The following is a 23,083-nucleotide window of genomic DNA, read 5'->3' as shown; positions in this document are numbered from 1 at the left end:
TTTAAAAGGAATGAACTAGAAAAGAGAGAGAAGAAAATGGAGTTTGGATTCCAACCTAGTGTAAGAACTTGGGTGAGAACCCAGAAAAAGTAAAATCAGGGAAGCGGATGTGGCTCAATTGATTGGGCTCCTGTCTACCCTATGGGAGGCCCTGGGTTCACGTTCCATGGCCTCCTTGTGAAGGCAAGCTGGCCCATGCCTGCAGAGAGCTGACACAGCAACATGATGCAACAAAGGGAGACAAGCAGACACAGAAGAGTGCGCAGCAAATGGACACAGAGAGCAGAGAGCAAGCAAGTGGCAGGGAGGGGGGTAAATAAATCTTTTTTTAAAAAAAAGAAAAAGTAAAATCAAGAGAGTGAGAAACTATTGGGAGAAGGCAGCAAATTAACTTGGTTGCAGGTATAAAATCATAGATCACTCACAGGAAAGAACCTTCAAGGTTGTTGATTCACTCCTTTTCTGCAGCTTTAGCAACTAGGACTCATCAAGGGTCAATGTCATGGGAAGTGAAAAGTAACCTCTAAGGCAGGGCCTAAATCCCCATTTCTTACTCTAATCCACCACAAGCTGAAGGTTGTGTTTGAGGTGTCAGCAAAGGGCCAAGTGGAAATGTCCTTTCAGGCAGGTGAAGACACAGAGCTGGTGCTCAAGAGTGAACACAGGGGAGAGGATATGGTTCAGGCAGTTGAGCGCCTGCTCCCCACATGGGAGGTCCTGGGTTTGATCCCTGGTGCATCCTAAAAAACAAACAAACAACAGGCAACCAAACGATAAAACCAACTCAGAGAAGCCATGTGGCTTAGTGCTTGAGCGCCAGCTTCCCACATACAAGGTCCCAGGTTCAATCCCCAGCCCCAGTACCTCTGAAAAAAAGAGAGTGAATATAGGCTAAATGGAAGAAGACTGGGGCATCCACAACAGGTGCTGGAACTGGCTCACAGGAGTGTATTTTTTAAATTTTCAGTAATTCCTTGAGCTGGTCACCTTCATGATGGTACCTTGAAACTGGCCATGGTGGGAAGTATTGCCACCACAGAAACTGGCAAATGCTAAAATCAGGGCCCTTTCTTGAGGGGAGAGCCAGATGTTAACCACTTAGCAGTCCCCCACTGGACATCACCCCATCACAGAAGTGACTCCAGGAGAATGCATCCACCCTCTGAGGGCCTGGGAGCCCTCAGGGAGGAGAGCACTGAGGACTGAACCTTGAGTGGCCCTAGCATGGATGTGGGTGGGAGGGCGGCCTCGATGGCACCTGTGATCTGCACACAGGAAACAGTCACTGCTGACGATGTCCCAGTAACCCCTGCAGAGAAGGGCCAGTGACCAGGAAGAGCCCTGACAGACGTGTGGAGGAGGCCTAAGCAGAGCAGCCCAAGTGGGTACCAGAGGAAGCAGCCTGATCCAGGGCAAGCAAATGGTACCATAATCACTACCCATTCTCCTTCATTAACCATTTGTTTATTAGGCAGTCATTAAGAGAGAGCAGTGTTCCAGGGTCAGTAAGTAACAACAGGGTTAGAAAGAGACACAGTATATGCTTTCAGGGAGCCTACATTCTAATGGGGCGGGGGGGGGGGGGGTGAGAGGCACTAAACAACATAAAATAATTAATTTTACACATCCTGTTTCATCCAACCTAGCCAGTATCAATTGTAAATCACACCATTATTTTATATAGCACTATGAAAGGGGAAAACACACATGGCAATTAAATTAACATCCCACCTATTATAAGACATCTCTATTTCAGAGATGTTAAGACATCTCGGATGTTAGTGATAAGTGTTAAGAAAAAGAAGATAGATAATAAGGCAATGGGAGCACACAGGGGACAGAAGCAGCATTGGGGAAGGCCTCTTGGAGGAGATGGCATTCATATTAAGACTCCCTATCCCCGAATGAGGAGGCCTCAACCACATTTACATCTTTAGAACTGGGAAAAAATAATTTAGTTCCAAGCCAAGGGGAAAAGAAATGCAAAGTCTCTCCAAAGAAATGAGTCTGGAGTGTCCAAGGGCCTGACAGAAGGCTAATGTGGCTGGAGAAGAATGAGCAAAAAGAGTGGTACCATATGATCGGGTCTAAGAGGCAGGCAAAGAGGGGCTGGACAGGGCTGGGGAGGCCAAGATGAGAAGTTCAAATGTGATCTAAGGGCAAGGAGAAGCTCCTGGAGGGGTTTTGCCCAGGTGAGAGGCAGGATCTGATTCACCAGCCCCAGCCTAGGGGGCATCAACTGCAGCATATCACTTGGTAAGTGAAGGGTTAAGGAAAACATTGGCAAGCTTCTTGTTGGCAATGAGGGATTTGCAATATTTTTTAATGTTGCTACAAAATACAGCAAGTAATATTTTTAATCAACAAATATATATACACACACAGTAGTCGTGTGAGAATAAACACCATCTGGGCAGTGCTCCCTGTACCAACAGAACCAGAATGGAGGGCCCTGCAGCCAGCTGGGTCTGGGGACTCAGTGCCAGAGGCCCACAGGTCACAACCCATCAGAGGAGGCCAGACAGGGGCCCATGTGGCCAGGGAATGGAGAGCCAAAATGAGAGTGCTGTGGGCAAAAGGACCTCTGCCTCCTCTCCAGCTCTGTGATCCAGGGTCCCCGTTCTTTAGTTTCTCAGAGCTTCACTCCACTCACCTATGCAAGAGGACTACCTCTCAAGGCTGGGCTGACTGTGATAAAGCTCCAAGATAAGGCACTTTGAGGTCAGACAGGCCTGGGTATGAATCACCACTAAGGGGGTTTGCTAGTTATGTGGCCTTGGGCAAGTGACTTCTTATCTCTAAGGCAATTTCTTCATGTGTAAAATGGAAATAATTCATGGAACTGACTGAAGGGCTAATATGAGGATTAAACGAAGAAAGCTACATAAAGCATTTGGGGCCAAATAAACAATTGATATTAGCTATTATGTAAAACTGCCAAGTACTATACAAATATTCATTATCATCCATACCAGGCACATAGTGGGCACTTAAAAATAAATGAGCAGATAAATAATAACAATAGTGAGCCTTTAAAACTTCCTGTACACTACACTCACTGTGCCAAGAGTTTTCCAGGTAGCTTTGCACCCTTGAGCCAATCTCTTCCCCTCCCTGAGCTTGGTCTGTAATCGGTACAAAATTAAGGTGGGCCAGATTCTTTTTAGAATTTTCTCCAGTCTAACGTCCTGTGGCTCAAACCTAGAACTGCCCTCATCCTGGAATAGCAGAGGGATTCCAAGAAGAGGTGGCCTCCTCCGTTCCACCACCACGGCATGCTTTGCTGAGGCTGCCGCAGGTCTCGAGAGACAGAGCCGGACCCAAGATGGGACTTGGTCCTCCTCTCTCCAGACCACAGACCTCACCTATGGCCCCAGGGCCTGAGGCCAGAAGCTGTATGGTTAAGGAAAGGCCCTGGCCAGCACAAGTGAGGGAAGGACAGGCCAGGGAAGGGCCCATGCCTCAGCCTCAGCTCACTACTTCCATCCCAACAAATGTGACTGGGGGCCTAGAGCCCATTCCCTCGTGTTCCTCACTCTACAAGTGTAGCCAAAATGTTTCTGTCACCAAGAAGCAATTGAATTTAGAGGCAAGTTCCCAAGAGAGGGCTAGAGCTTTCTTTAGTTGGGGTGGAAGGGTCTGCATTAAAAAACACAAATAGGCATTATCAATTTCAGAACAGAAGAACTGTTATAATATAAATGAGCAGCCTTCAGCTGACCCAATATAATGGAGAATAAGAGAGTCCTAATAACTCCAAGTCCTAATGCCCTATAATCCCACCAGTTAATGTTCATTCAGCACTCACTAGGTACTAACTACCTCGTAACACAAGACCACTTTCCAGTTGGGGAAGCCACAGCATGGAGAGGTTAAGGAATTTGCCCCAGGCCTTGGAGCTGTTAGGATGCAAGCCCGGCTGCAGACCAGGCTGCCCTGCTCCAGGGCCACCTGCCTGGCCCTGTGCTAGTCTTGTGTGGAGCCTTGTTTACCCCAACCATGAGAACAAAGGGAGATGCGCAGGAGCAGCACTCTCCACCTGGGACAGCCTCTAAAAGGGACAATGATTTCAAAAGCAAAAGCAATCAAAAGCAGAGGAGTCAAGACTCCTAAAAGAATGCCTGGGGAACACCACATTCAAAGCAGACTCAACCACATGAGAATTTTACTCATGTCTCTAATTACCCTTTCTGATATCATGAGGCCAGCCCACCATCATGCTTTCTCTCCCTTACTCCACTTTCTTTTTCTCCACAGCATTTACTGCCACCTGACAGATCATCTATTTGATTACTCACCAGAATATATGCTCCCTGAGAGCAGGGATTCTGTTTTCTCTCTGTATCTCTAGTACCTAAAAAAGTGCCTGGCACACAGGAGATGCTCAAATATTTGCTGAAAACATGACTTAAATAAGCATTTATTGGGAAGCAGACTTGGCCCAGTGGTTAGGGCATCCGTCTACCACATGGGAGGTCCGCGGTTCAAACCCCGGGCCTCCTTGACCCGTGTGGAGCTGGCCCATATGCAGTGCTGATGCGCGCAAGGAGTGCCCTGCCACACAGGGGTGTCCCTCATGTAGGGGAGCCCCACGTGCAAGGAGTGCGCCCCGTAAGGAGAGCCGCCCAGCACGAAAGAAAGGGCAGCCTGCCCAGGAATGGTGCTGCACACACAGAGAGCTGACACAACAAGATAATGCAACAAAAAGAAACACAGATTCCCGTGCCGCTGACAACAACAGAAGTGGACAAAGAAGACACAGCAAACAGACACAGAGAACAGACAACTGGGGCTAGGGGGAGGGAAGGGAGAGAAATAAATAAATAAATCTTTAAAAAAAAAATAAGCATTTATTACAGGCCCATGTCTTAACACTGTACTGGTACAAAGGAGAATGAAATGAGAGATCAGCCGTAAACTTTACACTCAAAGCGCTTATGGTCAGAGAGCATGGAGAAAACACATACACTAGGAGAATATGAGCCACCAAGCAGCCAGACAGGAGAAGTTCAGCTAAAGTGCCCCAGAAGTTTTAATACAAGAAGTGTAAATTCCAAGAAGAGAGATAGAGCAGTTGAATGGCACCAGAAGGGATGATGGCAGATAAGGGGAAGGAGTTGGGGGTGGGGGTTCATTCCAGACAGAGGAGCGGCTTGAGCAAAGGGACAAAAGGGAGGACACTCAGAGAAATCTTGAGACACAAAGGTGCATGGAGAAAATGAGATATGCAAGGTTACTGGGGTTTCACATCTTGAATGACAAGTAAAGGAGACTAGAATTTATCCTGCAGTAAATTGGGAGCCACTGGTTGTTTCTGAACTGTGACTCAATCAGGACCTGAAAGTTGGCAAAGAACAGTCTAGCTGAGCAGAAAAAAGGGTCACGATGGGGCTAGAGGCAGAGGAAGTACCACTATAGCTCAAATCAGGAGTAGAAGGGCTGGAAAATGTTAATAGCTGCAGGAGTGAAGGTGAGGGACTGGATACAAAAGATACTAAGGAAGTAAAATCATTTAAGACCTGGCATCTGACTGGATGCATGGGGCAAGTGGAAAAAGAAGCAATTTACAGAATAGTACATAGAATATGATCTCATTTGTACTATAAAAAAGCAAAGACTGTACTTATATATATAGGCTTGGAAAAAGTCTGGAAAGGGCCACAAGAAATTGTGAACAGTTGGGATTTAAAAATAAGGAGGATTTTGCAAGAAGGCAGAGTCTTGAAGCAATAGATGGGGGAAAGATGACAAGGCCCGCAAGTCTGGCTCACTGGAAGGAGGGAGGTGTCGCTACTGAGCTGAGAACCACTCTGTACGTGTGTGCAATGTTCTGACTCCATGTTCTAAGGGGACTGGTTCTGCTAACAAATTGACAAATTGTATAGGCCGCGACAAGAGATTGCATCTAGAGAAAGAAATGAGAGTGCCCAGGGGCAGAATAGAGAAAGGGTGTAATTTCTCCACATTCCAGAAGGGGGAACCAAAGCTCATGGTTGGGGCAGAGGAACCCTTGGGGCAAGTGCCTCCAAAACCCAAAGTGATGACAGGGGCTCCTATCTAAAGATAACGGTAAAAAATAGCAATAACTGGATATTCACCAGGCACTCTCCACGTGCCAGGTTGTGGGCTAAGCGAACCCCATCTGATGAAGACAATAGACTCAATAGGATTAAGTGACTGTCCCAGATGGCAGAGGCTGTAAGTGGTAGTGCCAAGATTCACCTCCAAAGCCTGGGCATGTAACAGTGACACGTGTACAAGGGAAGCGGGTAATGTGCAGTTCCTCTTAGGAGAAGAGGCACCATTTTCCCAGGCAGGCCAATTCAAGAAAAAACAAAGTATTCACAAGTCAAAGTTTTTCCCATTTATGATGGTTCACTGAGCCCCAGGTGGGGTGAGGTACCCCGTATCTACTGAAACTAACTGGAAAACTAGCAGGCATGTCACCTCTACATTTACTGTCTCAGCACAGTGGAGAAGTGGCAGGATGGAGGCAGCTTTCTAAACCTTATTCTTCACATTTATGAACACTTCAATGTCCACTGAGTGAGCCTATAGGCATCCCCTCATTTGTGTGCACAAGCGGTGTCATCACTCTTTCGTTAGGGATCGGGAAAGCATGAAGCAGCAAGAGGCAGCTTGCCCAGGGTTACTGGTATGTTATTAGCTAAGTAAGGTCTCACCGCCATGCCGCCATCTGCTCAATGTCACATCTTCTGAGGCCCCGCAGGGTGCAAGGCAGGTGTAAGCACTGGGCAATGAGGAAGAGAGAAAATGCAGCTCACTGCACTCTCCCAACTTGGGCCTCCAGCTCCCCAGGCTGTTGGAGGATCCTCCTTTGACAGAACAGAGCAGGGTAGGGTCAGCTCAGCAAACCTGTGCAGCAGCGCCAACCTTGCCAGAACAAGCTGGTGGGGAGCCCTGGGCTGTTGGGGGCTCCTGGGACCCCAGTCCCAGTAGAAGTGTGGCCCAATCTTGTGATTCTGAAAAGCTTCCTCTCCTGGCTCAAGGCTGTTGCCTTGGAGATTTCACTCCCTCGTCCTTCAGATTGAGATGAGCTGAAATTAGATCTACCGGCTGCTCAGCACAGATTTCAATTCAGAATGTTAGGACAAGAGCCCCTTAGAGACCACCTACAATGAACGTGGCAAACACAAATGCCCACAGGGTTCAGACAGGTGACGAAGGGAGTAAATGGGCCTAGTAGGGGGGAAAAACAAAAACCCTGCAATGGCAATGTGGTGGGACCATGAAGAGAAGGGGCACCTGCCCCCTAAGAGGGCAGCCCCCTCGCTATTCCAGTAATTTGTTGCCATATGGGAATGTGGGCCAGAACCTTTCATTATTCCCCCTAAAATCCAAACCTGAATTTATGTGAAGGTTCCCAATTTTTAAATGTTGGTTAGTCATTGAACCCCACAGAGTTACTGGACCCACCAGGGGCAAGAAAAGCTGAGCCAGTGGCCTTGACTTCCACTCAGCAGTCTTTTACAGACCTGAGCCAGACCTTGGGCAAGGTGCTGGGGTCAGAAAGAGGAGTGAGATGTGGCTCCTGCTCCTGGAACAGTAAGGCAGGTCAGCACATCAGTGGATCATTCATTTCAACCCAGGATGGTAAGACTGGGAGGGAGCCTAGAGTCTGTAGAATACTGGGACACTGAGGCTGCCGAGGAGTGGGGATGTTACACCATGAAAGGCTCCTTCCAGATACCTACACTTGAACTTAGTCCTGAGGAGGAGGAGGCATTTGGCCAGACAAAAAGGGAGAGGAAGGTATTCCAAGCCCAGGAGACTGGAATCCCAGGCAAGGATATGGGAAAGAGCTAACAGGATTGGTAGGAACAAGGAGCCTCGCTGTCAGGACACACAGTAGAAGGCAGAGAGAAAGTGGAGGCAGCATACAGAGAGCCTCACGAGCCAGGCAAGGGAATCTGCCTTTAACCTACAGGCAATGGGGAACCATGTAAGGATTTCAAGTAAGGGAATAAGTAGCACAATCAACTTTCACTCTGAACACCAACCAAGTGAACTCTGACAAAAGCAAGACTGATGAAATAAGGTGGAAGTCTTATTTCCATTTGAACTCCTGCATTTTATTACCACTTACCTAAAACCTGTTAAAAAGTAAAATTTATCTTCTAAAAATATAACCCTGGTAGAACTGGAAGGTATGGTTTTGCAGGAGGCAAGATTCTTAGGAGAAAAAACAATTCCTTAGAAGATTAAGGGTAAGAGCTCAAGCTTGAACTGAGATTGTAAGGATAAAGAAGAGACCAATGGAAGGTAAAACAGAAAATTTGTAATTAATTGTAGGGAAGAGGAGGAATGTAGGATAACCACCAGCTTTCTGCTTGAGGGACTGGACATGTGGAGTCATTCACAAAATAAGAAATAAGGCCACTGCTACGGGAGACAGAGGAGGAGCCAGGAGTTCCATCTGAACCTTGCAAATGAGAGGTGTCCTTGGGACATGCAAGGGGAGATGGCCAACAGCATTCAAGAAAGCCTTGGGTTGGCTATGTATAATCTAGAAGTCATCAGTTCATGAAAGAGGACGAAGGAGCATGGGACGGGCTCAAGAAGAGAAAGAGGGCTACCCTAGGAAACATTCTGAAGCCTCTACAAATCAGAGAGAAATGCAGGGAACCTTCAGATGTGACCCCAGGCAGAGACCATCAGATCAGATCCCAGACAAAACCTTCAGATCTGATTCCAGGCGGAGACTTCAGATCAGATCCCAGACGAAACCTTCAGATCTGATCCTAGGCACCTTCAGATCTGATCCCAGGCAGAGACCTTCTAATCAAATCCCAGGCAGAGACCTTCAGTTCTGATTCCAGAAACCAGGGCTACAATGGAAATGTGTTCTTGTGACCTTCCTTCGAAAAGGCAGAAAATGTAGCATTTAAACCTGGGAAGGATCAAAGATGCCTTCCAGACCAGTCCCTTCACCTCACAAATGATGGAATTGAGGTGCCAGGAGAGAGACAGCTAGCCCAGTATGAACTTAGTAAGAGTTAAATGAAAAACTATCCTTTACATTTATGTTTTTTTACAGAGTAATCTTCTACATAGATCTTCGACACTATGCTGCAATACTGTTCAGGAGTATTATAATCCAATTTCATCTTATGTGAGGGTTATATCCTAAAGTCAGAAGATAAGATGGAAATCATCTTAACTCTTGCACTACTTAAATTTTATTACTAGTTACATTGTATTACTATTAAATTAAAATTTGAAGGCTGTTCAAATAAACCCTTCGAAATTGCTCTACCTGCCTAGCACAGCACAGTTTTGTCTACACAGTCCTTTACTGTAACTCTCACACACAGTACATTTGGGAACCCTAAGCCAGATCAGTGCAAGGCACTACAGAAGTTCTACAGGCAGCACTTACACTGTCCTCTAAGAAAACTATGCACTTCTTAGTAGCTGAAAGGTAGAGAGACTTAAAATATTCTGCTTCCCTGCAGTATTGGCTCCATTTTGTTCCCTCATACTGCAACACCTGTCAGTAGCATGACATGTTTTGAAGCATCAAACAGAAAAGCACGTGAGAAAGCACCAAGTCCAGGGACAGGCCTTTGGCATAGACTCAGTGTTTGCTGGATTTGAAATTCAGATCCATATATCCTGTTCACTAGAAAGTTGTAGAGAACTTGGCTACCAGTTGCCTGGCCTTTCCAGTTGGCACTTCCTGTTGTGGCTCTCTCAAACTGCACTCACTCAACTCACGTGATCAGCCAGGTAGAGCTTTAAAGCTGGGAAAACTGGAAAGGACTTGTGATACAACCCCTTCTAGGCACCTAAGCTAAATGGGAGCACAGAGATGCAGCAGCATAACTTCATCTCACACAGAAGGAGAAGGGATTATCCCTTTAGGTGCCAAGGCTCGAGTCTAGGCCTTCTGAGAGCTTTTGTTTACCATACTGCCTTGAAGCAGGCAACTACATGGATGATGCAACCAAAAATCGATATTACACAGTGGACAGAATCCCAAATAGAGATGAACACCTAGCAAGAATAAAAGAAAGAGAATAGGGGGGAAAAAATGTAAAACAATATAAGGAGCATCAACATTCATGCTGGGGCATTAGAGGAGGCAAACTTAGAAGTGTATCACTGGGCAAGAGCGAGGAGAGAAAGGCTGCTGCACACATATGGAACGAGTTTGGCTAAAACCTGGAAGCAGAAGAGTAAGGTTCTCACACAAGGCTGCCACAAAGTTGCCAGCTTTGCTAGAAAAAGGGCTGTCAATTTAATTTATTAATATTAATCCAAGCATTCAACCAAGCATGTATGTACTAATGAGCCAGACAATGTAATGAATAAAGACAGTTTTTGCCCTCCAAAAGCTTAGAAAAATAAATAACAGGACATAAGGACAGAGAGGAAGGGTGACAGATAATATTAAAAGATAAAATCATCAACCTGACAAGGGCATCTAGGAAAACCTGCAGCTATATCACACGCAATCATGGAAGAGTAAATGTTTTCTCCCTAAATTCAGGAATGAGGCAAGGATATTCACTCTCACCACCTCTATTCAATATTGTACTGGAGGTTCTAGCCAATGCAATATGGCAAGAAAGAAGAAAAGGCATCCAGATTAGAGAAGAGGTAGAACTGTCTTTATTTGTACACAAGATCCTACATGTATAAAATCCTAAGGAATCCACAAAATAACACTAGAACTAATAAACAAGTTCAGCAAAGTTGCAGGATACCATATCATTGTACAAATTCAACAGTATTTCTATGTACTAGCAATGAAGAATGCACAAATGAAACTCCGAAAACAATTCCAATCACAATATCATCAAAAAGAATAAATACTGAGGAATAAATTTAAGGGAGGAAATACCAAGACTTTTATTCTGCAAATTACAAAACAATGTTGACAGAAATTAAAGACAACCTAAATAAATGGAGAGATATTTCATGTTCTTAAAGACTCAGTCTTGGTAAGATGGCAATTCTTCTCAAAGTAATCTATAGATTCAACACAAACTCTATCAAAATCTCAACAGGTTTTTTGGCAGACATTGACAAACTGATCCTAAAATGTGTATGGAAGTGCAAAAGACCCAGAACAGCCGAAACGATCTTGAAAAAGAAAAACAAAGTTAGAGGGTTTACACTTCCTGATTTAGAAACTTACTACAAAGTTACAGTATCATGGCAGCTCAGTACTGGTATAGGACAGACATATAGATCAAGGGAACAGAATTGATAGTTCAAATAAATCCTTATATTTATAGTCAATTGATGTTTACAAAGGTCCCAAGACAGTCTTTTCAACAAATGGCATTTGAAAAACTAGATGTCTCATGAAAAATGAATGGCTTTAGACCTGACCCAGCACTGGATTTTGTAATTAAGGTTTTATTGGAACATGGCTACACCCATTTGCTTACACATTGTCTATGGCTGCTTCATCCTACAACAATAGAGGTTAGTAGTTCTGACAGAGACCTTCTGGTCTGCAAAGCTCAAAGTATTTAAAGAAAAAGTTTGCCCACGCACTTAAGAGTCTTACCTCACAACATACATTAAAATCAACTCAAAATGATCATATACCTAAACATAAAAGCCAAAACTATAAAACTCTCAGGAGAAAATCTCCAAGACCTTGGGTTAGGCACATATTTCTGAGATATGACATAGAAAGTACAACCAATAAAATGTAAAAACTGATATATTAAACACTATCAAAATTACAATCTTTTGTGCTTTAAGGGACATTGTTAAGAAAATTGGAAAGATACGCCACATATGGGGAGAAAATAGTTAAAAATCATAATTTCATAAAGGACTTATATCCAGAATAAAGAACTTTCATAACTCAATAATATAAAGACAAATGACACAATTAAAAATGGGCAAAAAATTTGAATAGACATTTCACCAAGAAAATATATGGATGGCAAAAATGTCCATGAAAATGTACTCAACATTAGTCATTATGGAAATGCAAATTCAAACAGCAATGAAATACCATTTCACACCCACTCTAATTGCTATAATAAAAAAAAAACAGGCAATAACAAGTGTTGGTGAAGACATGGAGAAACTTGAACCCTCATATACCATTTGTGGGAATGTAAAATGGAACATTCACTTTAGAAACCAGTTTGGTAGTTTCTTTTAAAAGTTAATCTTAACACACCTATCCATTTCATAAACAGAATGACACAGTAATTCCATTTCTAGATATCTACCCAAGAGAAATGAAAGTGCATGTCCACAAAAAAAACCCACAAACTTGTACACAAATGCTCACAGAAGCAGTATTCATAATAGCCAAAAAGTAGAAACAATTCAAATGTCCATCAACTGGTAACCAGATAAACAAAATACGGTATAGCCATACAATGGAATACTATTTGGCAAAAAAAGGAATGACATACTAATGTATGCAATAACATGGAAGAACCTCAAAAATTAAAGAAGCCAGTCACAAAAAGTCATATATTTCATGAGACTTTTTATATGAAATGTCCAGAAAAGGCAAATTTATAGAGGTAGAAAGAGGTTGCCTGGGGCTGGTGGGGGGAATGGAAATGACTGCAGTGGGTACAGGCATCTTTTGGGGGTGATATGAATGTTAAGTTGAATTGTGGTAACCATTGCCCAACTCTGTAAATTTACTAAAAACATTGAAACAGGTGAATTTGATTGCATGTAAATTATATCTCTATAAAGCTGTTTAAGTTGGGGGGGGGCGGGAATCTCAGCACTACCAGATAAAATCTTTGCAAACCTCCACTTATTAGAGAACTGAGATGTTACCTCCAGGATGATGTGGAAACAGCCCTGCCTGGCTTCAGGACCCACCAGTCTGGACTCGCCACTTGCCTGACCTGCCCTAATCCCTGTGTGGCTGCCAAGTGCATAGGTTTTGAAGAGAGAGCCTGAGCTTCCAGCTCTACCACTGACTCGTTCTGTGACCTCAGGCAAGTTCCTTCACCTCACGCAACCAATTTCTTCACCTCTAAGAGAGGGATAATGGTAACTCATAGTTAGTAAGCAGAATATCTGGGATATTGCTCTTAAAACACTCAGTTTAGTGCTTAGCCCAAAGTAAATAAGAACCCTCTTCACCTGGCTGGCTCAGGTGACATCTTAAATGTCACCTTCTCTTGAGAATCTCTCACCATCTCGCTTCAAGCAGGTAATAAGCCCCCTTACCTTCTCTGTATCCTTTTTGTTTCCTTCATAGCATTTGCAGGTCTTTTATTCTTTTGTCTCTTTACTTTCTTTCCTTTTCTTTTTTTTTTTCCCTTCTATTAGGCTGAGATCTCCATGAGGGCAGAGACCATATGCCTTGTTCCTTATTGTCTCTACAAGGTCAGGCCTAGTGCCTAGCAAGTAACGTTGAGACTAATTATGTGTTGAAGTGATGAATGGTCAACGGCAGCAGTCCTCTGGCATGCAGCCTCTATGGCACCAGCATGTCAGGAGACTTTATCTCATGTGTGTGCAGCCATACTTCTTTGTCTCCCTCCCACCCCCACAGTGGTGGCAATGAATTGGCCTCCTATGAAGGATGAACGATGCCAGGGGTGACACAGACGATATGCTGAGCTGGGTACACAGGGAAGAAGCAGGCTTGGGAAGTGACTGGAGTAGCAGAGAACGGAACAGTTGGAAAGGGGAAGAGGATAGAGAACAGTGAGGAGACTGGCTATTGACAAGCAACAAACTTCAGCCAAATTTTGAAAGATGGCTGCTTACATGGGTTGGAAAACAGGAAAACTGGACACATACAGAACATTACTGCCATGTATGTACCTTCTCTTAATGGAGGATGAGGTTAAATGTGCCAGTTGAAACAAAATCTTTATGGGGAAGCGGATGTGGCTCAACTGATAGAGCATCCGTCTACCATATGGAGGGTCCAGGGTTCAAACCCTGGGCCTCCTGACCCATGTAGACCTGGCCCACGTGCAGGGCTGATGTGCGCAAGGAGTGCCCTGCCACGCAGGGGTGCCCCCGCGTAGGGGAGCTCTATGAGCAAGGAGTGCACCCCATAAGGAGTGCAGCCTGCCCAGGAGTGGTGCCGCACACACGGAGAGCTGATGCGACAAGATGATGCAACAAAAGGAAACACAGATGCCCAGTGCCGCCTGATAATACAACCAGACACAGAAGAACACACAGCGAATAGACACAAAGAGCAGACAACGGGGGGAAGGGGAGAGAAATAAATAAAATAAATCTTTAAAAAAAAAAAAAAAAAGAAAAATCTTTATGTATTTCACACACGCTTGCGCTGAAAACCAGAGCTGAATATGATTGCAGTTATTTTGCATTAATTAAATTTCTCTTCCTTTCCATGGAATCAGGGCTTGAACTGCTATTTAAATATATGCAAACAAGCATGTAAATGAGCAAGGTCCTGGCACTTAATTTTTAGGGGACTGGAGCATGGTCTAGGATCAGGTCCAGAGGATTAAATACAAGTGGTCTTTAAGAATATTTAACTTTCTCTGAAGGAGCTGGGGCAGATATTCTTCTTTACTGCCTAACTTTTATTAAATTAACTTCTCATTTGTTCACTCTGGTAAGGTCACTATTGACCCAATGATCTTTTCAATTGATATTTTCTTGCCTCACTAAAGACAAGATGGGCCATTTGCCTCTCAAAAAGCCCCTACCCTCAAGTATCTCATCACCATTGCCTTCCTTTTTCCTCTCCTCCCTGCTGAAACCAGATACACAAGCAGAAGGAAGTGGCTCTCCTAACATGGGGCTGTGGTCCTGTGTTCCTGGACAAGTCATTTACTCTCTCTGATTAGTTTTCCCCACTGGAAAAGAAGTAGTCAAATTTAAACAGTTAGTCAGAGTTCCTTCTGGTTTTACCAGTGACTGATAGAACTAAGTGAGGCACCAGTGTCACTGTCAGGACAGGCAGAGGCACTGTCATTTTTCAGGCTGCCTTGCATATCACTGGATGAACAGAACTGGGAGCAGTCAGAAAGGCTATTTTACAGCCCAAAAGATCTGGAATAAAGTCCCAGAAGTTACTCAGGGATCACCTTCAGCAAATTCCTTGACCTCTCTTAGCCTGACTCTTCATCTTTAAAGACAATTTCTTCATTTTAAAGAGAATTGGTAAGAGAACTAGAAATAAAATGTACCTGTCTTGTATAATACTCCAAAAAGATGAGCCTCGTCAACTAAGAGGGAGTTCCCTAAAAAGGAACTCCATCAAACCTTAGAAGACTTCAACTGACCTAACTTCAACATTCCCAAAGACAGGAGACCAAGTAACAAAGATAGTAGAGTATCCAAATGGAGTCAAAGGTATCTTTCTCAATTCCAGTTTATGTTCTGGACAACCACCTTTCAATGTAAGTCATTTCTTCCCCACTGGACCTTGCCATGAGCCAGGTCAATAAGTCTACATAGCACCTATCGAGCATCAGAGTGCCAAGAACCATGACAGGCTAAGAATAGAGGCCCCCACAACGCACCCTAACCACTTTCCCACACATCTTCACCTTACCCTAGGCAGCCAAACTGACAGAATAAATACTACAAACCCGTTCACCAAAAAAAAAAAAAAAAAACTGAGTGAGGCCCAAACGTATTTGTTCACCCAAGGTCACACAGCTAATGAGCATTTGGGTCTAAAATTCAGGGCTCTTCAAGCCTTTTTCTGAGCTATCGCCCTCCCCAACTGACTAATTCACTTAACACCCAGCTCGGTGCATTCTATCTATACGTGGTCCCTGCTTCACTGGGTTCATGCATTCAATCACTAACAATTACTGACAAAGCACCCACTAGGTGCCAGGCACAGATACAGGAGGAAATATACACAGTAATTCAAAGTATAGGCTCAGGATTGGCCTACTTTGATCTAAGCTCTCCCACTTGTTACCTAGGTGAACCTAGACAAGTTAACCTCTCTGTGCCTCAGTATTCCTTAATCTATGAAATGGGCTTAAGAGAATGCTATCTATCTGGTAGGGCTGTAAGAACTAAATGAGCTAATACCTGCAAGCAGTTTAGCACAACACATGGCCCCCCTGTAAGCACTCAAATGTGAGCAGATTTTATTATCCTGGGTTCTGGGGAAAGTAGTAAACCTGCCAGGAGCCTCAAGGAGCTTATGCTATACTGACAGACACAACAAAGAGGTAAATAATAAACAGAAGTTTCAAACTGTGACAAGTGCTATGAAAATAATAAATGTGTGATTGCGGGGTGGGAAGCTACTTTAGATTGAGTGATCAAGGACACACTCCCTGAGATATTTAGCTATAACAGGAGTGACAAGTGAGCCAGATACAGGAAAAGCTGGGGGGAAAGAAAACCACAGCGGAAGAGGTCCTGTGCTTGTGGCAATCTGGCATTCCGCACCAAGAATGAGGCCAGTGACTAGAAAGGGGTGGAAGGCCTGGGAACTGGCATGAGAGGTGGTCAGAGAGGTCAGCAGGCACCAGGGCAGCTTTTTAAAACAAGTAAGACATTTTCTCTTTCTCATCCTAGCTTGGGATCTCCTGGAGGATTTTAAGAGGATGGGTATATGATTGGGTCTACAGTTTTTAAAGTGCCCCTTTGGCTGAAATGTGGCGAGAATGGGTGGCCTGGGCAAGAGGAAGCAGAGAGTCCCAGTGACACTGGTCCAGGACTGTAAGCATTTCATGCATCCATACAAGACACGTGTGTACAAGTGGGGGTGGGGGGGTAAAAGAATAGAAATTAAGCCAACAGGAGCTGGGGTGTTTCCCTCGCATCCTAGTGGCCTCCCCGCCTGTCCTCTTCTCCCCTGGCGCCCACGTCGTGGTGACGCCTGAAGACCGCCAGCTCTCAGTCACTGCTGGACGTGCGACCCTAGGCATCTCCCGAGCCTCACGTTCCTCTCTTGAAAAGCGCAAGGGAGGAAGACAGGCCAGCAAGCAGTTGGGAGAACGCCACGAGAGCCGCGCTCTCGGCCCCTCGCCCTCTCCGCCCCCGAGGGCCCGCGATCCCCGCGCCCTCGGGCGCCAGACGCCCGCCCCCGCCCAGGCCGCGCTCGCTAGCTCGTGGAGCCCGCCGGGGGCGCCGCTCACCCGGATGCCCTGGAGCACCCGGACCCGCTCCTCGTCCATTCCGAAGGACACCCTGCGGCCCTCGCTGCTCTCGGCGTTCCCCATGGCAGGAGGCGGGAGGGCGGACGGCCGAACACGCGGCCCGGCTCCACAGCCACCAGGTAAACGCCAGGCTTAGGCGGCCCTACGCTGCCTACACTTTCCAAGACTCGCGGCTGCCGCCTCAGCCCTCCTAGCCAGCGCGCGCCAACAAAACCACGTCCTATTGGCTGCCGCCCGAGGCTCAGCCAATCAGAGAGCGCGGCGCCCGCGGTGCACACTGGGAACTGTAGTTTCGCGGGTCAAGGAGCCCGACGGGTGCGAGCTGAGGGCGGGTAGGGCCGGGAGACCTGGAATGAAAAGCTGAGGAGCAACGGAGTGAAAGTCCAGTGCCCGCTTTGGAAAGGTCACCTGGAAGCAGAGCCCAGGGTGAGGTTCTGAGGCAAGGAGACCGAGGAAGCTGAGCCTATTATCTGGCGATGAATCGCTAATGGTTCCTTGACCTCGCAAGCAGCACTCACCAAGCACCGTTGTCCTAGACCCGGGGTGTCCAACAACCGGCAAGGCATGTCCTGCCTGTGTGGGATATGCGGTGTAATGGAGGGAGCAGACGTAAAAAAACAAATAAGCAAGTAAATAAACTAACTGACCCACTGCCATAAGCACTGTAAAGGGAAAGCTATATCGGGATAGCATGAGAGAAATTCATAGGAGAGGGGGTCTGCTTTATTTATTTGGGGGCCTACTTTAAATTGAGGAGGCAGAGAAGGCCTCCCTGAGGAAGAAGAGTGTGAGCTGAGACCTGAGGATGAGTAGGAGTTACCTCCGGGGAAGACTTTGCAAGTGCAAAGGCCCCGAGGCAAGAAGGAAGGAGCTTGTCATATACAAGAAGAGAAAGACTTTGGAAAATGAGAAGCAAGGAGAGGATAGCCAGTGGTGATGAGGTAGGAGGAACAGGCAGGCCCAAAGTTTGGTTTTTTTTCTAGGTGTCCAACAAGCATGCATGTCATATACTGAGTACAGTGTGTTTGTGCCTCGCATATTGGATTGTAAGGGTAGTGGGGGCATTCAAACAATTGCTGTTTACAGCCACAGCTACCTTTAATGAAGACCTCTCTACTTCACCTGAGTTGCTGAATGGCTTTGATTTGCTAAGGTGGGCCTGAGTTTGGAATGTGGAGCTGGGAAGTATTGGATTGCTACATGAAAGAGCAAGAAGCTTGAAAGAGCAAGAAGCATTTAGAGCTCCTTTTGGTAACCTGAAAAGGAAAGGACAGAATGATGCTCTGAGATGCTCTGAGGCTGAAAATAGTTTGGGGTGAAGAAGCCAGTGGACACTTCCAGAAGTGAGGCAGCCGGAGGATTGTCAGGAGCAAGGATACCTGCTAGTTTCATTTAAAATACGTGGATTTGAGAACCCTCCTCCATCTTTTCTTCCCTCTAAGCAGAGCCTGAGTCAGACATTCTTGTGCATAAGGTTTATTGGGGGAGTGCCCTTGAGAAAGAAGGAAGCAGAATCAAGCAGGGGGTAAACACTAAGCAAGGATGTGGTCTCAGCTGCAGATCCCCTGGGAAGTTCTGGAGCACAAATTACACCACAGAATTGGTCCCACTTTGAGGCAAGGGGGCCAGCCTTCTGTACCCCCACAGTAGTCGTCATTGGCGGCCACATTTTCCAGAAAAAGACAGCTATGAGTTGTCAACAGCCTACACCCACAGTAACTGCGGGTGAAGATAACCTGGCTGGGGCACTATCAGCATCTACTACATGCTCCAAATATTTTTCAGAGTATCCTGGACCCTTAAATTGCTTCTGTGATTGTGAGAGGAAAGAACTGGACTTCACTTCTGGGTCAGGTGATGGAGTAATTAAAACAATGAACTAACTCAGTGAAACGAGTCAGAGCCAAAGGTGACCATGAGACTGTGCAAAATCCTGGAGGATCATTTGGAATTCCACAAGGTCTAGAGGAGGCGTTACACGTCAGGTCTAGGGAAGCTTCATGACGAACACAGCAAGCTCTATATCCCCATTTCACAGATAAGGACAACAGCGGAGCAAACAGGCTGAGATTATGTAACATCCAAAGTAGGATGATGATTCAAATAAAGGCAGTAGCAATAGGAATGAGAGGAAAGGAAAGGAAGGGAAATTCATATTTCTTGAACACCTGCTTTGTGCCAAGCTCTGTGGCACACATGCTTTTCATGAATTGAAGCCATGACCATCTCATTTCATCCTCACAATCACCCTGAGTGTGTTATTCACCATCTAAAGCCCAGGAAACTGAGGTCCTGGGGAGATGAGGTAGTGTGACAGGCCAGCCAGTTGCTGCCCAGTACCCATTCTCCCCTCATTCCCTACTTCACAACCCCAGTTTCCTTTAGCGTAGGAGAGAGTCCAGTTAGAAAAACTTATCTCCTAGGCTTCCACTGGCCAAACTTGGGATAATTTGAACATCGAGAAGATTATAGAGGTGGTGGACTTGGCCCAGTGGATAGGGCGTCCATCTACCACATGGGAGGTCCGCAGTTCAAACCCCAGGCCTCCTTGACCCGTGTGGAGCTGGCCCATGCACAGTGCTGATGCGTGCATGAGTGCCCTGCCACGCAGAGGAGCCCCACATGCAAGGAGTGTGCCCCACAAGGAGAGACGCCCAGCGCGAAAGAAAGTGCAGCCTGCCCAAGAATGGTGCCGTACACACAGAGAGCCGACACAGCAGGATGACACAACAAAAAGAAACACAGATTCCTGACACAGCAGGATGATGTAACAAAGAGAAACACATTCCCGTGCTGCTGACAACAACAGAAATGGACAAAGAAGAACACGCAGCGAATAGACACAGAGAACAGACAACCGGGAGGGGAGAGAAATAAATAAATAAATAAATCTTTTTTTAAAAAAAAAAGATTATAGAGAGTAATGACTTATAATACATTTAATTTTTTTTTAGCCCATGTGTTCATTTTGATATAAGAGTATGAGAGTCACAATGGAATACTATGAAGCTGTAAGAAGAAATGAAGTCATAAAGCATATGACAGCATGGATGAAACTGGAGGACATTATGTTAAGCGAAGCAAGCCAGACACAAAAGAACAAATACTGTATGATTGCATTACTATGAATCAAATATATTTGGTAACATATAGTGATTTAAAAAAAAATTATAGGTCTCCAGTACATTTAAATGTATGTTTTTATTCAACTGTGTTTTCTTTTTAATTTTTAATATTTTCAATTATTAAATGTACAAAATAAAGTTTAAAAAAAAGAATGTGAGAGCAAGCAAGTTAGAGAGAATGCAGGGAAGGGGAAAACTCTTCTTTACAAAAGAATGCTAAATGCAGAAGGAATGCTAGCTTAGAAAATCACCATTTAGCAAACTTCAGTGAAGTAACTGATTCAGGCAAAAATTATTAATGGATTCTAATACAATGGGTATAAGGTGGTTGGATGTTGGGAATTGAATCATGTCTCCCAGAAAAGACATGTTCAAGTCTTAATCTCCAGCCTGGGTATTGTCCTGGTTTGTCTTTTGTGGACCCCAAAAAATTAAGTTCCTAAGCTAACCCATTCCTGTGCCTGTAAACCCAGTTTAGATGGGGCTTTTTGACTGGATTCAGTTAAGGGGTCTTTAATTAGATCGCTTTTGATTAGATTGCTTTAGGATCTTTGATTGGACTACATCAATGAGGCATGACCCAGGTTAGGTCTCAACCCTCTTGCTGGAGTCTTTCATAAGTGGCGAACTGAAAGCAGTAACAAAAAGACAGCCACTATCTTGCCTTGCCACAAGGCAGGAGTCCAGGATCTGCCAGCAGCCGATCTTTGGTGAGAAAGCATCTCTGATGATGCCCTGATTTGGACATTTTTACAGCTTCAGAACAGTAAGATTTTACTCTAATAAATTCCTGTGATAAAAGCCAACACATTTCTGGAATTTTTCATTGGCAGCCATAGCAAACTAAAACAGGTATGAATCCATGTGTAGGGAGGACCTTTGAGGATGTTTTAAGGTGTGAACTCATTTGTGAATAGGATCTTCGAAGATCCTATTTAGATGAGGCCATATTGAATCAGGGTGGACCTTAATCCATAAGAGGAGATTTGAATACAGTAGTAGCCACAGGTAAGAAGCCAGAAAATGAGGCAAGTCACTACATGATGGAGGAACCCCAAGAAGTGCAGTAAAATAGCACCAGAATGCCACAGATACCAGGAAAAAAAGCATGGATGATCAGGACCTTGATTTTGAACTTCTGGCCTCCAAAACAGTGAGCCAGTAAATTCCTGTTATTTAAGCCAACCAGTTTGTGGTATTTGTCATAGCAGCCCTGGCCAACTAAGACATCAGGGTACAGGACAGTCACCCAGTTCTCAAGTCTCACCACATATTTCTTATTGATTACTGTGGGAAAACTAATACAAAGACAGATGATCAAGTTTAACATCATAGCTAGCAGGACAACCTGACATGATATCCCTTCAGATATTATGCAATAACAAGAACCCCACATCTCCTAGGGAGTTGTCATGCCAAAAGTGTGTCGTCACCTGAATCTAGTCATAAGGATGCAATTAGACAAATCTGGAATGTGAAACCTACCAAAAGACAACTGACCTGGACTCTTCCAAAAGGTCATTATCATTAAAAACAAAATGAAACAAAAAAGGTGTTTTAAAAGTGATGAAAGAAACATAACAGTGAAATGTAGCAGTGAACTTTTAACTAGATCCTGGATTACTACAATAACAAGAAAACTTTACATAGGAAATTTTAGTTTTTATTTTTATTTTTTTTAAGATTCATTTTTATTTATTTAATTCCCCTCCCCTCCCCCGGAAGTCTGTTTTTCTGTGTCTTTTTGCTGCGTCTTGTTTCTTTGTCCGCTTCTGTTGTCATCAGCAGCACCGGAAGTGTGGGCGGCGCCATTCCTGGGCAGGCTGCACTTTCTTTCGCGCTGGGCAGCTCTCCTTATGGGTGCACTCCTTGCACGTGGGGCTCCCCTACGCGGGGGACACCCCTGCGTGGCAGGGCACTCCTTGTGCGCATCAGCACTGCGCATGGGCCAGCTCCACACAGGTCAAGGAGGCCCAGGGTTTACATGGGAAATTTTATATATGAATGTGTCCTAGATAACATTATTGAGTTAGTACTAATTTTGTTCCAGGGAGACGCATGCTAAAGGATTTCGGGGTGAAGCATCATGGAATCTGGAACTTATACTCTAATGGCTCAGGAACAAAAAAAATGTTAACAACAGGGGAGTCTAGGTGAAATATATGGGGAGTCTGTTATATTATCTTTTCAATGGTGGCAATTTTTCAGAAGAAAAAGAATGAAGGGAAAATAAAGTGAAACTCTACACTTCAGGGAGGAAATCACAACACTTACCTCCACAGACTCCTTCTCCCTGGCACCTGGAGATGACCATGTGACCCAGCTCTGCCACGGAGGCTCTCCGAGCGGTGTGGTTCCTGGAGGCAGAAAAGCACACTGCTCCAGGGATCCGGGTGCAGGTCTGTGTTTTGCCTCGTTCTAGATCCGTGGCCTTGGGCAAGTTATTTCATCTCTCCCTGCCCCACTTTTCTGACATATCTAAGAGCAAGGCCCAAATTCCACAGAGTGCTTGGCCCAATGTTTGGCACTTGGTGACCTGATTCAGCAATAGTTATTATTGTTGAAAGATTTGATTTTGGAAATAACACTTTAGCAACAGGAAGGAGAGTTCGGTTAGAGGGAGAGACCAGTGAGGCAGAAGCAGACCCTGAGACATTCTAGTGCAAGCAATTTATTTGGGAAGTAATCCTAGGAAACCCGGGTGGAGGAGTGAGGAAATGAGTCAGGGGTCCTGGGGGTGCACTCTGGGAAACGGTACAGACTCCACACTTCAGCGTTACCCTTCCCGAAGGGTCGAGATCCGGGACTCTTATACACGGGCTCCCATTAGTCACTTGTTGAGGGCTGCCCATCTGGCCAGCTGCATGCATA

The 23,083-nt window shown here is 45.1% G+C and overlaps 1 protein-coding gene across 2 annotated transcripts in view; it reads right to left on the bottom strand.

The window, feature by feature from the left end:
- Window positions 1-17,283, bottom strand: part of CHCHD6 (coiled-coil-helix-coiled-coil-helix domain containing 6) — a 261,817-nt gene extending 244,534 nt beyond the window's left edge. For both annotated transcript variants that reach the window (XM_004449101.2, XM_058288965.2), the window contains exon 1: window positions 17,067-17,283. In XM_004449101.2, the coding sequence (XP_004449158.1) occupies window positions 17,067-17,150 (84 nt within the window). In that variant the 5' untranslated portion in view covers window positions 17,151-17,283. The remainder of the gene's footprint in view (window positions 1-17,066) is intronic.
- Between the last annotated feature and the right edge of the window lie 5,800 nt (window positions 17,284-23,083).

This window comes from Dasypus novemcinctus, chromosome 26 (genome assembly GCF_030445035.2).
Source record: "Dasypus novemcinctus isolate mDasNov1 chromosome 26, mDasNov1.1.hap2, whole genome shotgun sequence".
Lineage (NCBI taxonomy): Eukaryota > Metazoa > Chordata > Mammalia > Cingulata > Dasypodidae > Dasypus > Dasypus novemcinctus.
This window is presented reverse-complemented; position numbering and strand designations above follow the sequence as displayed.